The sequence below is a fragment of the Hyperoodon ampullatus genome, assembly GCF_949752795.1.
Source record: "Hyperoodon ampullatus genome assembly, chromosome: 2".
In the NCBI taxonomy this organism is placed as follows: domain Eukaryota; kingdom Metazoa; phylum Chordata; class Mammalia; order Artiodactyla; family Ziphiidae; genus Hyperoodon; species Hyperoodon ampullatus.
The window spans coordinates 198,099,181-198,118,758 of record NC_136915.1 but is presented as its reverse complement, the minus strand read 5'-3'; the positions used below and the strand labels follow the sequence as shown (position 1 = coordinate 198,118,758).

Genomic DNA, 19,578 nt, shown 5'->3' with positions numbered 1-19,578 from the left:
AATATTTGCAACTCATATATCTGATAAGGGGTTAATAGCCAAACTAGATAAAGAACTCATACAACTCAAAAGAAAACAAACAACCTGATTAAAAAATGGACAGAGGATCTGAACAGACTTTTTCCAAAGAAGGTATACAGATGGACAACAGGCACATGAAAAGATGCTCAACATCACTAATCATCAGGGAAATGCAAATCAGAACCACAGTGAGATGTCACCTCACACCTGTCAAAATGGCTATTAGATAAGAAATAACAAGTGTTGGTGAGGGTGTGGAGAAAAGGGAGCCCTCACGCACTGCTGGTGGGAATGTAAATTGGTGCAGCCACTCTAGAAAACAGTATGAAGGTTCCTCGAAAAATTAAAAATAGAACTACCATATGATCCAGCAGTTCCACTTCTGGGTATTTATCTGAAGGAAACCAAATCACAATCTCGATCTGTACTAAATCTGTACCCCAATGTTCACAGCAGGACTATTCACCATTGCCAAGATATAGAAACAACCTAAATGTCTACTGACAGATGAATGGATAAAGAAAATGTGGAGTATATATGTGTGTGTGTATACACACACACACGCACGCGTGTGCACAGGTACATACATAATGGAATATTATTCAGTCATAAAAAAGAGGAAATCTTGCCATTTGCAACAACATGGATGGGCCTTGAGGGCATTATGCTAGGAGAAACAGAGAAAGACAAATACTGTACGATCTCATTTGTATGTGGAATCTAAAAAACTGAATTCATAGGTACAGAGAACAGACTGGTGGTTGCCAGAGGTGGGGGGGTGGGCGAAGTGGGTGGAGGTGGTCAAAAGGTACAAACTTCCAGTTATAAGATAAATAAGTCCTGGGAATGTATGCACAACAAGGTGACTATAGTTAACAACACTAATGTATTCGAAAGCTGCCAAGAGAGCAGATCTTAAAAGTGCTCATCGCAAGGAAAATATGTGTGGTGATAGATCTTGACTAAATTTATTGTGGTGATCATTTTGTAATATGCTTATCAAATCATTATGTTGTATACCAAAAAAGATTGTTTTATTTCAATTATGTCAATAAAAAATAATAGAAGTTAAAAAAAAAAACACGTTCTCTAATATTATCTTTGGTCTCAGAACAGTCTTTCCACGTTGGGAAGCAGTCAACAGTATCACCCACAGTGACAGGTACAAGTTTTCCAAAGTTCTAATTTCTGCTTTAAATGTTACAATTGGCAACCTACACTCAGAATGACAGGTTCTCTTTGCTCATTTTCAAGAGCATGTCGGCCACACGCCTACGTCTGAATAACCAGTCTGAGCAGCCACTTGTCAGGAGGAAGTGGTGCCCAGGAGAAGCAGCCAGCCCCTCACCTCTCCTCCTCGAACTACAGGCACACTCCTATTACAACTCGCTGGCCACCCTCCAATCAGTTACTACCCTTTTCCTGTATTTTCTATTCTCCTCTCTCTCTGGGTTTCATTCTGGATGTTTTCCACTGTCCAGTCTAATTAGTTCACAAATCCTCTCTTCAGCTGCTTTACTACAATTGAATTTCTTAATTTGTTATTTTATTTTTCAGTTCTAGCATTTCCATCTTTTCAAAGAGAGGGCAGTTCTCTATTGAAATTCTCTACCTTGTCTTCTATTTTCTTGAACATATTAACCGTAATTTACTATGATTATTTTAAAGTCCACATTTGATAACAATCAATATCTGGGTCTGTTCCTAGTGTCTGTATTTTCTCTTAGTCTTTTGTAAATCAGTCTTATTATGCAGTATGTCTGGTAATTTTAGAATTAATGCCAGAACTTTTAATGAAAAAATGTAGTAATAACTTGCAGCTCTGGAAGATGTTGTCATCCTCCAGGAGGATATTCTTTTCTCTGGCTTAGTTAGGCTAAGAAACTGGTTCTCAAACTTTCATTGCATCAGAATCACTTGGAAGGCCTGTGAAATACAAATCTCATGAGGCTCTTCCCTCAGAAGGCCTGATTTAGCAGGTGTGGAGGGGGTCTGGGAATCTGCATTTCTGATTAGTTCTCAGGTGATGCTGCTGATGTGGAGACCACACTGTGAAAACCATGGGGTAAGGCAAACCCCCTTCACCCACTCTGAGACTGAGCCACCTGGAAGCTGGGCTTCAGTCTTTACAGAGCTGGCCATGTCTGGTAAGCCCCTCCTGCTGGAAGGCAGCCCTTTGATGGTCCCAGGGGAAGTCTGGGGTGTCCACTGGGGCCCCTGTTTCTGAACTCTAATTTCTGTTCCCTAAGCACTGAGAGATGGCTGGAAACCTCGCACAGCTTCTCAGCCTTGTAGCCACTGCCTCACTGGTCAGCCAGCACCTTGGGGGACAAGCACAGCCGGGTGCTGGGCTCGCCTCCTATGCTTTCCTTCTCTCTAGGATCTGGGTCCCTCAAGTCCTCACCTCCTTACCATCTCTCCAATGCCTTCAAAGACTTTTTTTTCTTATGTTTATCCAGCTTTTCTGGTTATTCTCAGTGGGAGAGTTTGTCTATTAAAAGATATGCCACAGCCTGAAACAGAAGTTCCCAACCAGGCTATATGTTAAGAGATTTTTTTCCTCCACATGGATTAGTAAACTGGAATTGCCATACATGTCTCAATCCACTGCGAGTTCGGTATGTGTGCCTCTTTCCTTAATAGATTCCTCTTCTCTGGGTGAAGTGGAAAAACCTGAGTCCCCAAACTTGCAAAGCTGTGGACCAGCCTTGGAGTCGGTGAGCACACCGAGGACGAACCCCTCAGGAAATGCTGCCTGGGTTACCAGCCAGCATCCTCACACACCACCTCCACCTGCAAACACACACAGCACCCCATTGCACCACTTCTTGACTGCTGTCTCTTCTCTGCGTCCTAGACAGACGCCACAGTGAAGGCGCAAGTTTCTGACTGGCTTATCACACTGCCTGCTCCGGCAAGTTTTACGGAATAAGAGAGATGGACCTGGTAAAAACAGGTCTGAGGGTGAAATCGAGGGCCTTTTGCCTCACTTGGAGTCTTAAATATTTGAAATCATACATGCTTTTCCCGGAAAAAATTAGAAAACAGATCAACATGTGAAAATAAAAATAAACTGAATTCCACCACATGAAGATAAACCCATTTTTATTCTACTACACGTATGCCTAGATTTTTATCTATGTATGTATATTCTATACCTATATATAGTATATTATAGTCTATTTTTAATGAATATTATGTATATTACTTTGTAACCTGTGTCAATATATGAAACTTTTACTAAGTTGTAAGAAAAAAAATCTATAAAAACAAAACCCAGAAAACCCCAGTACTTGAGTTTTAAATGTTTTTGAGGAGGGGAGGAACATTTTCATTCACTTTCGTTTACCCAGGTATGGATTCCAAATTCACAGAAGTGATGCATCTTAACATACGGTTTCCTGGGGGACACACTGCGTCTTCAGTAGAGCCTGAGGCCTTGTACCTTCTAAACCCAGACAGGGGAGCAAACTGTAGTCCTGGAGCCAAACCTGGCTGCCACATTCTGTAAATCAAGTTTTACCAATGACAGCAGCAGAGTTTAATATTTGCAATGGAGACAAAATGGCCTGCAAAACCTAAAACGTATGTTATCTGGCCGTTTACAGACAAAACTTGGCAATGCCCGTGCCAGACCGCATCCACACCCAGCACACCATCTGGGCCTCCTGAATCTGTGCACCACATGGCTCTTCACCGCCCTGAAAAGACTATGGTCTCAGCCCACAGGGTCCTGCAATGGAAGCACAGTGGCAGCCGTGGCTTCACAGCTATCCCTGCTCTGGCCTCCAGATAAAACTAGGCTAACATCCGCAATGCAGTGACAGAGGAAGGGATTCTGATGCTTAAGTCTTCTAATTACCACGCCTGTCTACTCTGTTTCCTAGAGGGCAGGAAGCATTTTTCTTTTTTTTTTTTTTTTTTGCGGTACGCGGGCCTCTCACTGTTGTGGCCTCTCCCGTTGCGGAGCACAGGCTCCGGACGCGCAGGCTCAGCGGCCATGGCTCACGGGCCCAGCCGCTCCGCGGCATGTGGGATCTTCCCGGACCGGGGCACGAACCCGCATCCCCTGAATCGGCAGGCGGACTCTCAACCACTGCGCCACCAGGGAAGCCCCGGAAGCATTTTTCTTTGTATTGGCTATGACTCGGAGGTTACATGAGCAGTGGAATTCAAACACTTAGCAGAGAATTTAAGCATGACCACACACAAATAATCTGTTCCCTGCCTCTCAAGTTCACAGTGCTCCTTTACGTACTACACAGCGGCTAATTTTATCTTAAGAAGCTGTGCAAAATGCCTGGAGCAAATCATCAATGGACATCAAGAAAACCATCATCATGATAATAAAAGACCTAGACTGTCTTCTGACAAGTACAGTGTGGTGATAAAGTACCCTGACATGGGAATCAGACCACCCGGGTTTGAACCCTGGCTCCTCAACTTCCTTGCTAGATGACCTCGGATAAAACGTTTAAGCACTCTAAACCCAAGTGTCTTACGTAGCAGAGGTATTAACAGCTGCAACAGGTATGAGCAGAAATGAGCAGGGTTGCGTGAGGACCAGACGCAAGTGCTCAGGACGGCGTGGCTGTGGCTTTCGCGTCACCACCACTCCTGCTGCACTGTTTCCATCCCCACGTTAATGGCTCCGCGTCGTGATTTGGAAAAGAAAGAAAGGTGCTATAATATCCATCCCACCTAGTCTAATAAAGAGTTCCCGTTAATTATTTTTCCCAGAAATGGATAATTCATTGGGAAGCGGTCTTAATGCCCAGGAAAATATTCTCCATGCAGGTTTGAAGGGCTAAGTAAAATAAAGCTACTTTAAGTAGAAGAATGAAAGGAAAATAGCCAAGAAGATTTCCAGGGAGAGTACAAAGCTGTTTTCCCCAGAATGATGAGAGAATAATCTCTCATCCAGAACCCACTAACAGGAAACTGGTTTTTGGAATAGCTTTAGGGAGTCCTACATTTAAACCCTGTGAAGACAGAATGGTACTTAACGGTTACCTTCAAACGGGGCAGGAACCAAGTTGAGTGTATGTCTTTATGGCACTCGGGATGCTGCGGTCATTAATTACAGAACGTCTCCTGGTCCTCTACCAGGGCCTGTCATTCCTGGGACTACATCCTGTGTATGAGGTGGCACAGGCACATTTCGGAGAGGTGAGAAAGAACTTCCTAAAGATCAACCTGGAAGCACGCAGGGACAGCTACAGGGCAGGGGGATGAGCTAGAGAAGAACAGAGCACGGACCTGTGCCTAAAGATTTTATGAGTTCGAGGAGTCACATGACCTAATTTCAAGACTTCAGGTAGAGGATAAAATCATTCCCATTTTACAGAAGAGCTGACCGAGGCCCAAGGAAACACTAAAGTACCCACCCAAGGTCACAGTGTTGTCAGGTGAGACATAAAGGGAGTAGGACTGGTCGCCTGGCCCCAGCACAGCTTTTCTGACATCACACCACACGGAAATGGGCTCTTCCCCTAGTGCCGCGGCACCCCAGCTGTGTGGATTCGTGCAGCAAGACATTTCTTTTTCCAAACCTAGCAATACCAGGAGGGAGGTATTGTCTTATGTTAGGCTTCTCTTAGTGTCCCCTGATGTTTTCCAAAAGTCTGCCAACATCAACACTCCATCTTGGAAAAGGATGCTTTCATATCTCCAGAGGTTGCCATTCACATGCAGTACGGCCATCCTGGACAAGCTGGAAGGGACAGGTGACAAGAGGGACCAAATTCTCCTGCAGAGGATGCAGCCCCCACAGTGGCCAGGCGTTAGTGCAGGTTTTCCTCGCCGTTTCTAACTAGGAATGGGTGTTCCTGGGTTCTAGTGTCAGCTTAGCCATTAACTAACAAGAAAGCCTCTTTCTTGCCTTTTAGGGTCAGAGGGAAAGGAGTGGTTTGGTTTATTTGTTTATACCCTTGTTGTAAAGAGGACCTGGGAACTAAAGGAAATGCATACCTGCAGCAATACTTTAAACAGATGAAGAAATATGCGGGAAAGGAAAAGAATGGCCAGATACGGCTAGAGTTCTGGGTGGCCGCCAGAACTCAGGCGCGGTTGTACACGTGGTGTCGGGAAGCTCCGCAAGGAGGCCCGAGTGATGCAGGAGGGCGGCAGAGCAGCAAGAGCAGCTCCGGAGGGTCCTGGGAGGAGAAGAGGAGGAAGCCCAGGACGCCCCAGGCGCCCGCCGAGGCGGAAGGGCTGGAAGAGCGCAGAGCAGGGGCGGCGGGGAAGAACGGAGGGGCAGGGAAGACTGGAACCAGAGGTCGTGGAAGACACAGGGTCCAGAAGGCAGATGCCCACGGCCAAGGGCACGGAGGGTCCGTGGTGGAGGCGCCGGACGGGCGAGGGGGCAGGGCTCCGATTCGGCAGGCGGGGGGGGGGCGGGAGGTGGGGGACACAGTGGGGTCGGAGCCCTCCCTCGAGAGCGACAGGGAGACGGGACGAGGCGGCAGCCCGGAAAGGAGGGGCTCCATGAGAAGGTGGGAGGACAGGCACGTGGGCGGGTGCGCCTCTGTCCCCGTCCCCAGTGAGCTTTTGCTGCTCCGTCTGGGAAACGCTGTGTGCCCGGCTCTGGGATCCTCGCCAAGGGAAACTCCCTGCACCCAGCACAGAATGCTGGACCAGCCTGATGGCCGACAAGACGATGCCTCAGTTGGTTTCCAAAAGCCCGGATTCCCCATTCGGATTCCAGAGAGGACGGAAAGCTTTCAATTTACTCTGTTTTTAGAAGTGGTTTCTCCCAAGACAGATACTCATTTCCTTCAAAAAACAAAACATCAAGAGAGCCTAACCCCTGTGCCCACAGTGCCAGCTGACGGTATCGCACGGCCCAGGGGAGACCGGCTCCTCGGACGCGGACCGGTGGGGTCAGAGCATGTGGGCTGTGAAGTCCCAAAGACCCGGTTTTGAATCCTGGCTTTGCCACTTACTGGCTCTGTGATTGTGGGCAGGGCCCGTCATCTGACCCTTAATTTTCTTATATGTATTAAAGAAAATAATATTCGTCTCACAAAGCTATGAGGATTGAATGCATCTAGGGAGTACTGGTGTACAGTAAGCATTCAGAACACGAATTCTCTAACCCACTCTAAACCTTTCGCATGTTTGAGGCCACCTGAGGTGCCGCCACAGCCTCCCGTCTCACGGGACCCGCCTTCTCCAAGCGCGCAGTTCGCCGCCTGCACAGTCTGCCCTCGAGCGTCCACCCCCCACGCGGCCTCATGGTTTCCGAGGCGTGTACCTGGCGTCCTCAGTCTCGAGGGCACAAGGCAGGCAGGCCTCTCTCGTGTCGTACCTGCAGTTCTTGCACAGCACTGAACGCGCGAACGGCAGGACAGCCACCTCCTAACTCCACATGGACCGATTCAGAAGTTAAAAGGCAACCTCGACGCATAAGCTGTGCCCTCGGCTGGAGAGCACACTAGGGCTCTTGCCTCGCAGCCCGGGGGGCTGTCGCCTGTGCCTGCTGCTCTCACGTGAAGGAACCTCCACCTGCCAGGACACACCTTCTCTGCCTACACTAAAACACCTGAAGCGGGATGGGGTTGGTGTGCTTAGCTGCACACCAAGCCAAACACAGAGCAGGGTCTCAGGGAGCCAGCCTTCTGCGAAGTGGATCAACAGACGTGCCTCTGCTGCCCCCCTCTGGTCACCAGGATCACTACACAGCGGCTTGCTCACCCCCACCCATTTACCAGACACCATGCTGAGGAAGTGGGCTCTGTGGTACGAAGAAAACCCAGCAGAAAGAGCACCTCCCGGGGCTCCCGATGCAGGGCTGTCAGCTGGAGCAGCCCTAAGGACAGGGCCACAGAAGAACACTGGCAAGAGAACCCCGGCTTCAGCCTGGGTCTGGGAGAACAGGAAGCCAGCAGGGGGGTGAACCTCAGGAGCTCCTACGGTACGAACAGAACTCTGCTCAGCAGAGAAGGTGGCAGAAGGCTGTCCCAGAAAGACGGGTCAGCGTGGACATCAAACACGTTCAGGGAACACAAAGTGGCACGATCGCCAAAGACACCACACAGGAAGGAGAGGTGGAGCGGGGAGAGAACAGTCCAGCTCTGGCAGCTGGGCCGCGGTCCACAGGCAGTCTCCCCGTGGGGCTGCAATGACGGCCAGCAGCAGGGGCTCCTAAATGCCTGACTCAGCCCCATTTTGCATTGTCTACAATCTGGTCCTCTGAGCAACCAAGATCAATGAGGAAACTTCTTACACGTATGGGAAAACATTTATTACCATTAGGATTCAACCTGATTGGGACTTCCCTGGTGGTGCAGTGGTTAAGAATCCACCTGCCAAGGCAGGGGACACGGGTTCGAACCCTGGTCCGGGAAGATCCCACATGCCACGGAGCAACTAAGCCCGTGCGCCAAAACTCCTGAGCCTGAGCCCTAGAGCCCATGAGCCACAACTACCGAGCACCCGTTCCACAACTACTGAAGCCCACGCGCCAAGAGCCCATGCTCCACAACAACAAGCCACCGCACCACAACAAGGAGCAGCCCCCGCTCGCTGCAACTAGGGAAAGCCTGTGCGCAGCAATGAAGACCCAACGCAGCCAAAAATAATAATAAATAAAATAAAAAATAAAGTATGAAAAAAATGAAATAGAAAAGATTCAATCTGACTGTACAGTTTGTAGGAAGCAAAGTGCTTTTACCCAGACCTCAATGAGTTAGTCTCTTCATTTTATAATTTCCTGTTCAAAGGCTAACTCAAGGAGCGATCTATGCCTTCACATACCTAAACCAGCTTCTCTCTGTAATTGTCCTAAATATCTGACATTTTTTCCATCTTATTTACTTAAAATATATACTATGTAATACTTAAGCTATAAAGGATATAAACAATACAACCACCACCTTTGTACTACTATCCAACTTAAGTATAACATTACTGGTACCAGTCTCCTCTTAAAAAGCGATGCATGTTTCTACTTCCTGAAATTCTTAACGGTCCTCTGCCACTCTAACCTCTTGGATGGGGTCCTTAAGTCAGCGCACATGTTTAAATCAATTAGGAACGGGAAGAAACACCAGAATAATTCCCAACTGGTCACTCCAAACACTGCAGCTTAGTCTTACCACCCCCCACCCCAACCACAGCACCCAAATGGTGTGCGCAACCAGCCAGCTTCCCAAAGAACCACCAGGAAGAGATGACGGAGAGCAGAAAGACGCCCTCGGCCATCAGAGCTGCAAGCAGACACTCACCTGCGGCTCCTGCCCCTCCAGGCCCAGTGCTCACTGGTGCCCCACCCGGCACACCAGTCGGGCCCGCAAGCCCAGAACACAAAGATCGACTTCCTGCGCCTCCCGTTTCCATAAAACTGGGAACGGCAAGGACTCCACTGCCAGATCAAACCATCACAGGTGAGAGGTCAAGCACCTCAGACACACCTGCCACACACCTGTGCAGCAGCTTTCCCAGAAGCCCAATTGGTTGAAGAAGTGCCCACTCCTCCGGCTGTCCTTCCCTAGTAAACACTAGAGCTCGTTTTGTGAGGCTGTCACAAGCGACCATCTTCTTCCAACATGGGAAAATCAGCTGGTATGGGGGGGGCTTGAGTGAGGGCGCAAAATTTGGGTCCCTCCCAGATGTCACCAACACTCACAGCTCTGAAAAAAGAACCACTTTATCGGGAGATTAACTGTAAACACACGGCTGATAAGAGTTTTGTGCAGCAGGTGTCCGGTGACTGCTGGCTGCACTCTGAAGTGCCTGGGAGCTGGGGCGGAGCCGCCACAGGCTCTGCAGCTTCAGGCAGCGGCTTCCTGGCCGCCTTTGGAATGCGTGTCCTGGGGAGGGGGGCGCATTTTTAGGCCGCCACTCCTGAACTGTTAGGTGGTGTGCTGAGGGACTGTGTGACAAATGCCACTGTCTCTGGAAATGAAGAGGGTTCATGTCTCAGTAGCTGTGTTTAGCAACAGAAATACAGAAAAAAGATAAGACTTCTAAATTCCAGGCCCTTCCATCTTACTGTAGTAACTCTCAGCAGGCACCAACCAGGTCTTCTTTCCCAGAACTGCTGAGTGGGGCGAAATGGTCCGAGATACTGAGATGTAGTTCACATCCCCATTTAAGTGTACCATTCAGTGGCTTTCACTATATTCATAGTTACGCAATTATCACCATAATCAATTTTAAAACATTTTGATCACCCCAAAAAGAAACCCCACATGCAGTATAGTCACTTCCCACTTGGCGTTTTTAAATACAGACCTACAGCGTCTTTCCCGCTGGCTAACTAGTGCCATCAGATCTGGCCCGTCGTCAACTGCAGGACGCACCGGCACTTTACCACTGAGAGAGGGAAGCGGTGCCAATCAGGTGTCAATCACACATGTTCTTTTATCACCGTTTAAAAATTACTTAATTTAATAGTTACTGAAAGGGATCTTTCAGACTTATTTAGACATATTTAGTACCAGCAATGCACATAATCCAGCAGAAGTAACATAAGCACCGATGACCAAATTCACACACGTGCGGGGATGACGACTGTCAATGATAAGATGTCCTGATGGCGGAGCTTGTGAGACGTGAAACAGCGGCCCCCAGAATCAGCAACACCCAGCGCCCCACGGCATGGCATGGGCTCGGTGACAACACAGCAGAAACTGACTTCCTAACTATGGCAAGAAAGGAGTCAGGCAAGCGTAATCTTTACCAGCTAGTGAGCTAACGTAATAACTAATCGTACAAGCAACCCAGAAACCTCCAGCACGGCAATACTTAAGAGAAGGTACCGACTGCTACCTACATTTCACTCTCTTCCTGTTCCCAGTGAGGAAGAGAGAGGACTATTTATAGCAGCAGAGCAAAGCCTGGTAAGTTCAGTGCTGCTGTGGTCTCTTAGGGAAAGCAAACACTCATTTCGGAACAAGCACTGAGCGAGGCTGGAGGAGCTTGGGAGCCTCTTCTCTAGAACACCTCCTTGAACTGACAACTGCCTGACTTTAGCGTGGAGACAGGGAGATGAGTCAAACAACTTTAAAAAACCATGACTCAGTGTTTAATTACTTGGTTTAAATTTCTGACATTCCAAAGACGATGCCAAATTAATCTGCTGACAGCTTCACTTAGTGGAATAACTACCCAGCTTATAAAGACCCCAAAGGATTCAAGAAGGTCGACACGTGTGGTATATATGACTCGGCCATAAACAGACCAAACGAAGCAAGTCGCATGTGAGCTATCTGGGAAAGACAAATAACTTTAGCTTCTCGTAGAGAAAAACTGTTTCGGCCATTTCTACAAGAAAAGAAAGGGCACCGATAAAAAAGCAGGTGTAAAATTCAGGGCTGGGGCGAGAGGATCAAAGGCGGGAGCCCGCAGACTCCAGTATTAGCCCCGGGGGTTGTTGACACTGTTGCTAAGGAAAACCTGGGGCTTTCGGAATGAAGGCAGACACCAGGCCCTGCGACAGCTGCTGCCTGCCCTGACACCCTGCCGCCTTCTACCAGTTGCATGCCATGTGCCCTCTCCACCCTGTCACCCGCCAGCCCAGTCAATCCCTTCACAATCGGAGGACGCTGGTGGTGTCTACCGTCCTCAGGAGCAACCCCAGAATGGGATGCAGTAATCAGAGCGCCATGGAGGCAGAGATTGCCGCATTCCAGGCCACTGATGGAGATGGACCGGCCCCTGGACCAAAACTTTTTTGTAATCCAAAAGAAGAAATGGTTAGTGAGTTCAATGGGAAAGAAAAAGAGGCTTGAGTTATGGTCTCCACTGTGCCTGACTCAAGGTGTGATATCAGGCAAATCACTCCATGCTCTCAGGGCCTCGGCATTTCCATCTGCAAAACAGGGGCATAACTCCTCTTCCTTTCCATCAGGTAAAAGGAACACATTGGTCACAGGGGAGCTTTTCAGAAAAAAAAAAAACAAAGAAAAAGAAAGAAAATTAAAACAAGGAACTTTGTAAATCCAAGATTGTGCCCTTCTCAAAAGTAATAAACTTTCAGAGGTCCTGCCCTGAGCTTATGTAACAAAATCACAAATTATCTAGAATCCTGCATAAGTTATCTTGACTCGCTTGACTACCATGTCTACTCTTCAATGACTGTGGCCATCTTCACAGACTTACATCATCATAGAGACTGTTGTCCCCAGAATTAATGTTTTTTCAAGCTCACCTGCCCCCCACCCCCATTACAATGGTAATTCTTCATCACTCTGGAACTCTGGAAAATACAGGAAAAAATAAAAATTACCCATCATCCCTCAGAAAAATCTAGTGTTATTAACCTTTCCGTGTTGATCACGATTTGGTATCATAATGACCACTTGAATCCAGCCCTGTCTACTGATGTATCTGTAATCATATCTGTAGTTCACAGGCTGAGTGAAGGGCCACCCCCCCGAGGAGAGTGGCGCCCGCTCCCTGGCCAGTGCTGCACGCACCCACTTCCCCCCTCTTCGAACAAAACCCGCTCAGAAAGGGAAAGTCAGGTGTGTCGGTTCCATGGGAAGACCCACACCCCAATGCACGAGCTCTAGTTACCCTGCCAACAGGGATTCTTTCTGAGATGACTTTTCCGCTGGTCAGGTCTTGCTATGGCCAGTTTGAAGACCCATTTGCCTCACGCTAATTGTTTCCAACGGGACCTATCAACACAGGCTCCAGGCCTCCATTTCCCAGCAAGAGCCAAAATGCTTCCACAAGGAGCTGATTACAGAGCAAGCTGCAGCTTCAAGAGAAAAATTAGTACCCAGCATGCTCTTTCAGAAGGAAAATTTAGTTGTTTTCAAAACATGTGCTTTTTTTCTTTCAGAGTGTGTTTGTCTGAAGGAGAAACTGAACGGCTTTAATTCTGTAAAGGCTTAAACGACGTTTTATTTGATCAAGCCATTCCCCAGCTGAAAGCACTCCAGTCCACAGCTCTGAGAGCAGAAGTTCAAGTTTCTCAGCACAGCACAGACAGCAACTACACCATGTGGTTCCTGCCCGCCTCTCTCTAGCGCCACAATTCCCAAAGTATTCCCAATGGAGTACCAGTCAGGTTTCTGCGAAAAAACAAAACTATTCGGTGGACACAGAAATTTGGCAACTGCTGCAAATTCTAACCAGCCCCACGCCCTGGAGAGGAGCGATCCCCAGGTTTTGGAGCAACCGTTTACCTGTGTTTAAGCCATCGTTTCACAAATGCGCTGGGCCACAGAACAGTTCCGCGCCTAAACCTACCTCACACAAGACACCTGCGGAAACGCTGCCCTGGCCTTGCCCTCCTCCCAGTGCCAGGCACGGCGAACTTGTTCCCCGAATTTCTCATGTCCCTCTAAAATACCACCCTCCTGTTACAACCAGCCTCTCAAAACTCAAGCCCAGGCACCTCCCCGCGGCCCCTTCCCTGCCCCTCTTCTCCAGACCCCCTCCGTTCTCACAGCGGACACTGCGCCGCAGCTTCTGAGCTGCCTTCCACACGGACACGCGCTCGCTTCTCCCCGACCTTGGATCCGTAACGCCCCTGCGCCGGGCACACGGCCACCTCTCCCTAGACGGCTGTTAGACGCCTCACACACGCAGGTTCCCGTAGCAGCTCTCTACCGGATACAACAGTGCGTCTGCAGCATCTTCTGTCTCAACAGCTACTCCTGATGCACTTACCTCACCGCTCCTCTAGATCGCTCGCTCTATCTTTAGTACAGCTGGTCGCTTCTAACTATCGTTACTGTGAAATAAAGTCCATATTTTATGGCAAGACAAGAACAACTCAAACATGAACACCTCTGCTCTGCCCTCTGGCCCCCGCTCTCCCCCTTACTGTGCACGGCGTATCTGCATTTTACATCGACCAAACCTCCATCAGCCACGAAGAGCAGCGTTCTCCCAGCACCAGCAAGACAGCGCCTTAAAGATAACCCTCCTTCTTGATGGGGCCACGATGACGCCCAGATGTGGCTTGTGTGACCCGTCAATAAGACGTCATTTCGCGTACGGCCTCGTGTCTCAAAAGCTTATGCTACTGTGCCGTGACCTCTAACGGGCGGAACAGTTCTTGGAGCTTGCTGAGATGTTCTTCCAGGTTATAATCCTCAAATCTGGCTCAAATAAAATTCTCCACTTCTTTCTGAGATCAAGTGACTAATTTTCGTCGACATCACCAATTGAAGTCCTGGTCTGAGTTTTCTGTCTGCCGCGCCTCTGCATCCTGAGCATCTAGACCCTACCCCGGGAGCTCTCCCTCATGCTGCCTCTCCCTCTCCAGTGTTCCCAGTGCTCTGTGTGAGTTTTTCTCTGGTGAGGACTGTTGTACAGAAATCCCTTGGACCTCAGGTTGAAGATGTGTTTATCTTGAAGGTAGTTTTGAATTCGTTTGTGCCATGATGGCCCCCAAATTTTGAGAGTACAGACCTATTTCCTACGTTAAATTCTTGGCTTGGGATTTCCAAACTATATGGGTAGTAAAAATATCCCATGAAAGATTTTTCTGACAACAAAGACTACTGTACACAGGAAATTGTATTCAATATCTTGTAATAACCTACAATGGAGAAGAATCTCAGAAAGAGTACATAAACATATTCTTTAAAAAATATAGTCTTTTTTTTTAGGTAAGAAGTAGATTGATTGATTGATTGATTTGTGGGCTGCGTTCGGTCTTCGTTGCTGCGTGCGGGCTTTCTCTAGTTGCAGCAAGCGGGGGCTACTCTTCGTTGTGGCGCACGGGCTTCTCATTGCGGTGGCTTCTCGTTGCGGTGGCTTCTCGTTGCGGAGCACGGGCTCTAGGCACGTGGGCTTCAGTAGCTGCGGCGTGCAGGTTCAGTAGCTGTGGCTCACAGGCTCTAGAGCGCAGGCTTAGTAGTTGTGGCACACGGGCTCAGCTGCTCTGCGGCATGTGGGATCCTCCTGGACCAGGGCTTGAACCCGTGTCCCTTGCATTGGCAGGGGGATTCTTAACCACCGTGCCACCAGGGAAGTCCCTATATACATATTTTTTTTTTTTTTTTTTTTTTGCGGTACGCAGGCCTCTCACTGTTGTGGCCTCTCCCGTTGCGGAGCACAGGCTCCGGACACGCAGGCTCAGCGGCCATGGCTCACAGGCCCAGCCGCTCCACAGCACGTGGGATCTTCCCAGACCAGGGCACGAACCCGCGTCCCCTGCATCGGCAGGCGGACTCTCAACCACTGCACCACCAGGGAAGCCCCCCTATATATATTCTTAAGAAAAAAACCTGCCTAGACTCTTGACACATCTTTGGACCGTGGGCAAAGAACTGGGCAGCCCTCTGAGAATTCCAGCTCTACGCAGGTTCTTGGTGATGGATCCAAGCCTAGTCAGGTCCACAGCCACGCGTCTTACATCTACACACGGCACTAAACCAGAGCCTCCAGACTCTAGGTCTCATACCACCCTGGCCCACTCAGACCATTCTGGCTTTTGGGGTCTCTTCATTTCTGTCACCTGAGAGTTCCCTTTCATTCTTCTGAACTGAGCCACCCTTGCGTCTATTTATAATAGGAACAGGGCCCTTGTGGGCCTGTCTGCCATGCTGCTGGAACCACCCCCTAAATAAATGATGAGCACATTCACTCTTTTCCACCTCCTCCAACGACGACCTCGGTGCCAGCTACTGCTCTTCTTCACGCTCGCTCCTCTGCAGTGGTCTCCTAACTGGTCACCTCACATCCATCCCTGTCCATTCTTCCCCTGTCCACTTCGTATGCAATACTGCAACCAGAGTTTAAAAGGCAGAATTTTTTAAAATGTAAGTCACATCAACTTTTTTTTTTGTCTCAAATCTTCTACTGACAGATGACCCAGAAATTCTACTCCTAGGTACACACCCAAGAGAAATGAAAACATATGTTCACACAAAAACTTGTACACGAATGCTTATAATAACATTCTTCAAATAGCTGAAAGGTGGAAACAATCCAAATGTCCCCCAACCTATGAATGGCACACAAAATGCAGTATAGCCACGTAACGAAACAGTATCCGGCCATGAAAAGAATAAAGTACTGATGCATGCTACAACACAGATGAATCTTGAAAACATGCCGCTGAGGGAAAGGAGCCAGTCACAGAAGACCACATACTGATTCCATTTAGATGAAATCTCCAGAGCAGGCAACTTGACAGAAACAGAAAGTAGATGAGTGGTTGCTTAGGCCTCGGGGGAAGGGGGAGACGGGGTGGCGACAGCTAAAGGGTTCAGGATTTGTTTTTAAGGTGATGAAAATGCTCTAAAACTGACTGTGGTGATGGCTGCGTTGAACTGGTGAATTACATGCTGTGTGAAGCACATCTCTGCAAAGCGGTTCAAAAAACTCTTCCGGTGGCTCACCATGGTTCTCGGCACATAAACCCACAACCTCCTCGCTGGGGGTGAGACTGCCTCACGGAGCCCTGCCCGCGCCGCGGGCCTCACCGCAGACGGCTCTGTCCCTCACTCTACACTCCAGCCACCATGTCTCCTTCCAGCTTCTCCGAAGGATCGAGCACCGTCCCCGCCTTGGCATCACTGCGGTGGCTGTCTGCTCTGCCTGGAACGCCCGCCCCTCCCCCTCACCTGGCTGTTATCTGCCCTGCAGTTCTCACTCGGGCATCACACCCCGAGGGTGACTTTCTCTGACCGCCCCCGACCCCAGAAGGCGAGTCTACAGTAGGCAGGTCTTCTGTAAAGCACCAGCACAGCATCTATCACAAGTGTCATTACCCTCATTCCTCTTCACTAGCGTATACACTTCGCAGGGGCTCAGACCACACTCATCAGCTCACGGCTGTGCGGTCTGGGCTTGTCACAGTACTTGGCAGCCGCAGGTGCTCAGCAAATTCTGGAAGGAATAAACGCCGCTACAGAGCAAGTGACTGAGTCCAACGGCTCTTGTGCCAGCTATTTATTTATTTTATTATCTAATAATTTATTTTATTGTTATTAAATTAATTAATTAATATAGTAAATTAATAATAAATAAAATAATGTATTATTTTATAATTTATTTTATTATCTAATAATTATTATTTATCTAACGAATATCTCTACCATCCCTAAAATGCACTCATCTTGATATACATTCATATTACAATTCGTTAATATCTTGACCTGATTCTTTTATTCTTACATTTGCTGCTCCTTGAGGAAATACGTCCTCGTTACATAAAACATGTGGCACACGGCTGGCACTCAATAAATATTTGTGGCTTGAAGAAAACTTCTAAAACAAAAATCACTATCTGTAGCAGGTTATTGATCACAGGTTATAAAATTCCCAGAAGACAGTCATCGTTTCTCTAGATTTCTCTAAATAATGGTTCACGCAACTAAATATTTAATAATGCAGTTTGATAAAGAACCTGGTGTATGCATCCCTCCAGGGACCATGATCTTCATGATGAATTTAACTCATTCCACTTGTCTCATCTCAGAAGGAATTTTTAAAGGGAGTTTTTTTCCCCAGCTAATGAAAGACTGCTTTCGCATTTAGTTTCTAGATGAAACTAACAGTATCTAAGTAACATCTGAGCTATGAGATACATAGACATTAAATACTGAAGATTGATTTATTAAAACTTTCCTGGCTGGAGGCCTATTAAAAGATGACAACTGGGCTTCCCTGGTGGCACCGTGGTTGAGAGTCTGCCTGCCGATGCAGGGGACGCGGGTTCATGCCCTGGTCCGGGAGGATCCCACATGCCACGGAGCGGCTGGGCCTGTGAGCCATGGCCACTGAGCCTGCGCGTCCGAAGCCTGTGCTCCGCGATGGGAGAGGCCGCGGCAGTGAGAGGCCCGCGTACGACAAAAAAAAAAAAAAGATGACAACTGTTAGCTCTGCAATCTGTTAGCCCAGAAAATGGAATTTCTTCAAGTTTTATGTAAAGAAATGAAAAAAGAAAGGGAGGAAAGGAAGAAAAACACTATTTTTCAACTTAACACCTTCCTTCTGTTTCTTCTCAAAATGCATGTCTTAGAGCTATCTTTATAATAAACGAACGTCTAAAAAGTTTAACTCATTGTACCTTGCAGATGAAAAGACACTCTGACTTGTTACACATATAGACACACTCAAAAATATAACACCTCCTTCCTTTGGATATTCAAAATAAAATGAAGTCAAAGTGAAATCTAAATTTTGGTAAGATTTGACCTCTTTTTCTAGTCTTAAAAAAGGGATAATTATGGCTTCAGTCTTTATGTGGATCTGAAACTCCCAAATGGAATGCATTCTATTTTTACCACTTCTTCTAGTGGAAGAAAATGGCCTGTCCGCCTCGGTCACACCTTCCATGGTCTCTTAGCCCTGACGCTCAGCAGGCTCTCTCAGCTCCTGCCTTAGACCTCCCTGAGGTCAGCTCACGGCTGCTCCCACCATCCCTCCAAGGAGCCTGCAGATCAGCTGGCCACCGTCCCTCTACAGTATCACCATGTGCCACCCACTTCCTGTTCTGGTGTTCGTCTCAAATTAATCAAAACTGTACACCCTAGCTCTGTTTCTCTGGGCCTTTCATCATACCACTGCTCCCCTCTGCTGCCAGAAGTCATCGTGGACCACCCAGAGCCAAACCAAAGACGCTTCCCCCTGCTCAGGTGCTCCAGCACCAAAGGGGGAAACGGTGCCTGACATGACCTCTCTCGCAAGACAAACCGAAAGAAGAAATGCCTAGATCCATAACAGAAGAAGTACCTATGTTAAATAATCAGAAAGAATGAAGATCTCCACCAAAAATCTCCCAGAGGCAAAACAGAAAACCCAAGCTGTAGTAACATGAAGGCTCGTTTTCACAGAAGTACGTGCGATTGGGGAAAACACTCCACGCCCACCCCTCTACCTACTACCTCAAAGCAGAACCCCACAGGTGACATCAGTCGTGACACACCTCCTCCGCTCCCTGGCTTCCACAGAGGAGTCCGTTCCAGGAGTGGCGAGCAGAGCGGCAGCTGAAACCCCATTGGCAGTGCTAGGTGGGGGGCGATTCGTGATCACACAGAGGGGGGTGCCGCAAGAGACACTGTCTACTGTTCTCTCCGCTGCGGAGTCAGCCGGGGATTTGTAAGGAGGCCTGAAATCAAAAGGACACAAGCAGAAAGAGAACGGTCAGGCACGCACACGACAACGCGGTGGTAGAGACAGAGCTTCGAGGTGGGTTTACCCAGAGAATCTTCTCGCTCAGAATTTGTCTGGGGTTGGTCTGCTTCCTTAATTCTGAGCTCTTAAGTCTTAGAACAGTGATTACGCTTTCCGTCTGATATCTTCTGCCCAAGCAGTTATGTTTTACAGAAAATATTTTTTACTTGAGATTAGGAAAAAAATTTTTTTTGATTAGCTATGACACAAGGCAAGATAGTGACACACGCGAGAGAGCTCTGAATGAGTCCTGAGCACCATCTGGTCTCCACACACACACGACAGACACTGAAGTCACTTACGATCACGTCACTGCCCTTCAGTCCCGGCAGCGAGTGCCTGCGGTGGCCTCCCAGCGGACGCCCCGGACGGCCGTCTTCCTGGGTCACCCAGACACACTCGACAGACACTCTGCAACCTCACCTAGCTTAGCAACCGCTCTCTTTCCACGGAACCAAATGCCTGATT

General features: G+C 48.3%; 1 protein-coding gene across 1 annotated transcript in view; it reads right to left on the bottom strand.

Moving 5' to 3' along the window:
* The window catches only part of PPP1R12B (protein phosphatase 1 regulatory subunit 12B), a gene marked incomplete at both ends in the record, with an annotated part of 198,811 nt that overhangs the window by 93,259 nt on the left and 85,974 nt on the right, over window positions 1–19,578 (bottom strand). The window contains 2 exon segments of the mRNA XM_079726165.1: window positions 18,863–19,040; window positions 19,043–19,045. Coding sequence (XP_079582291.1) covers window positions 18,863–19,040; window positions 19,043–19,045 — 181 coding nt within the window.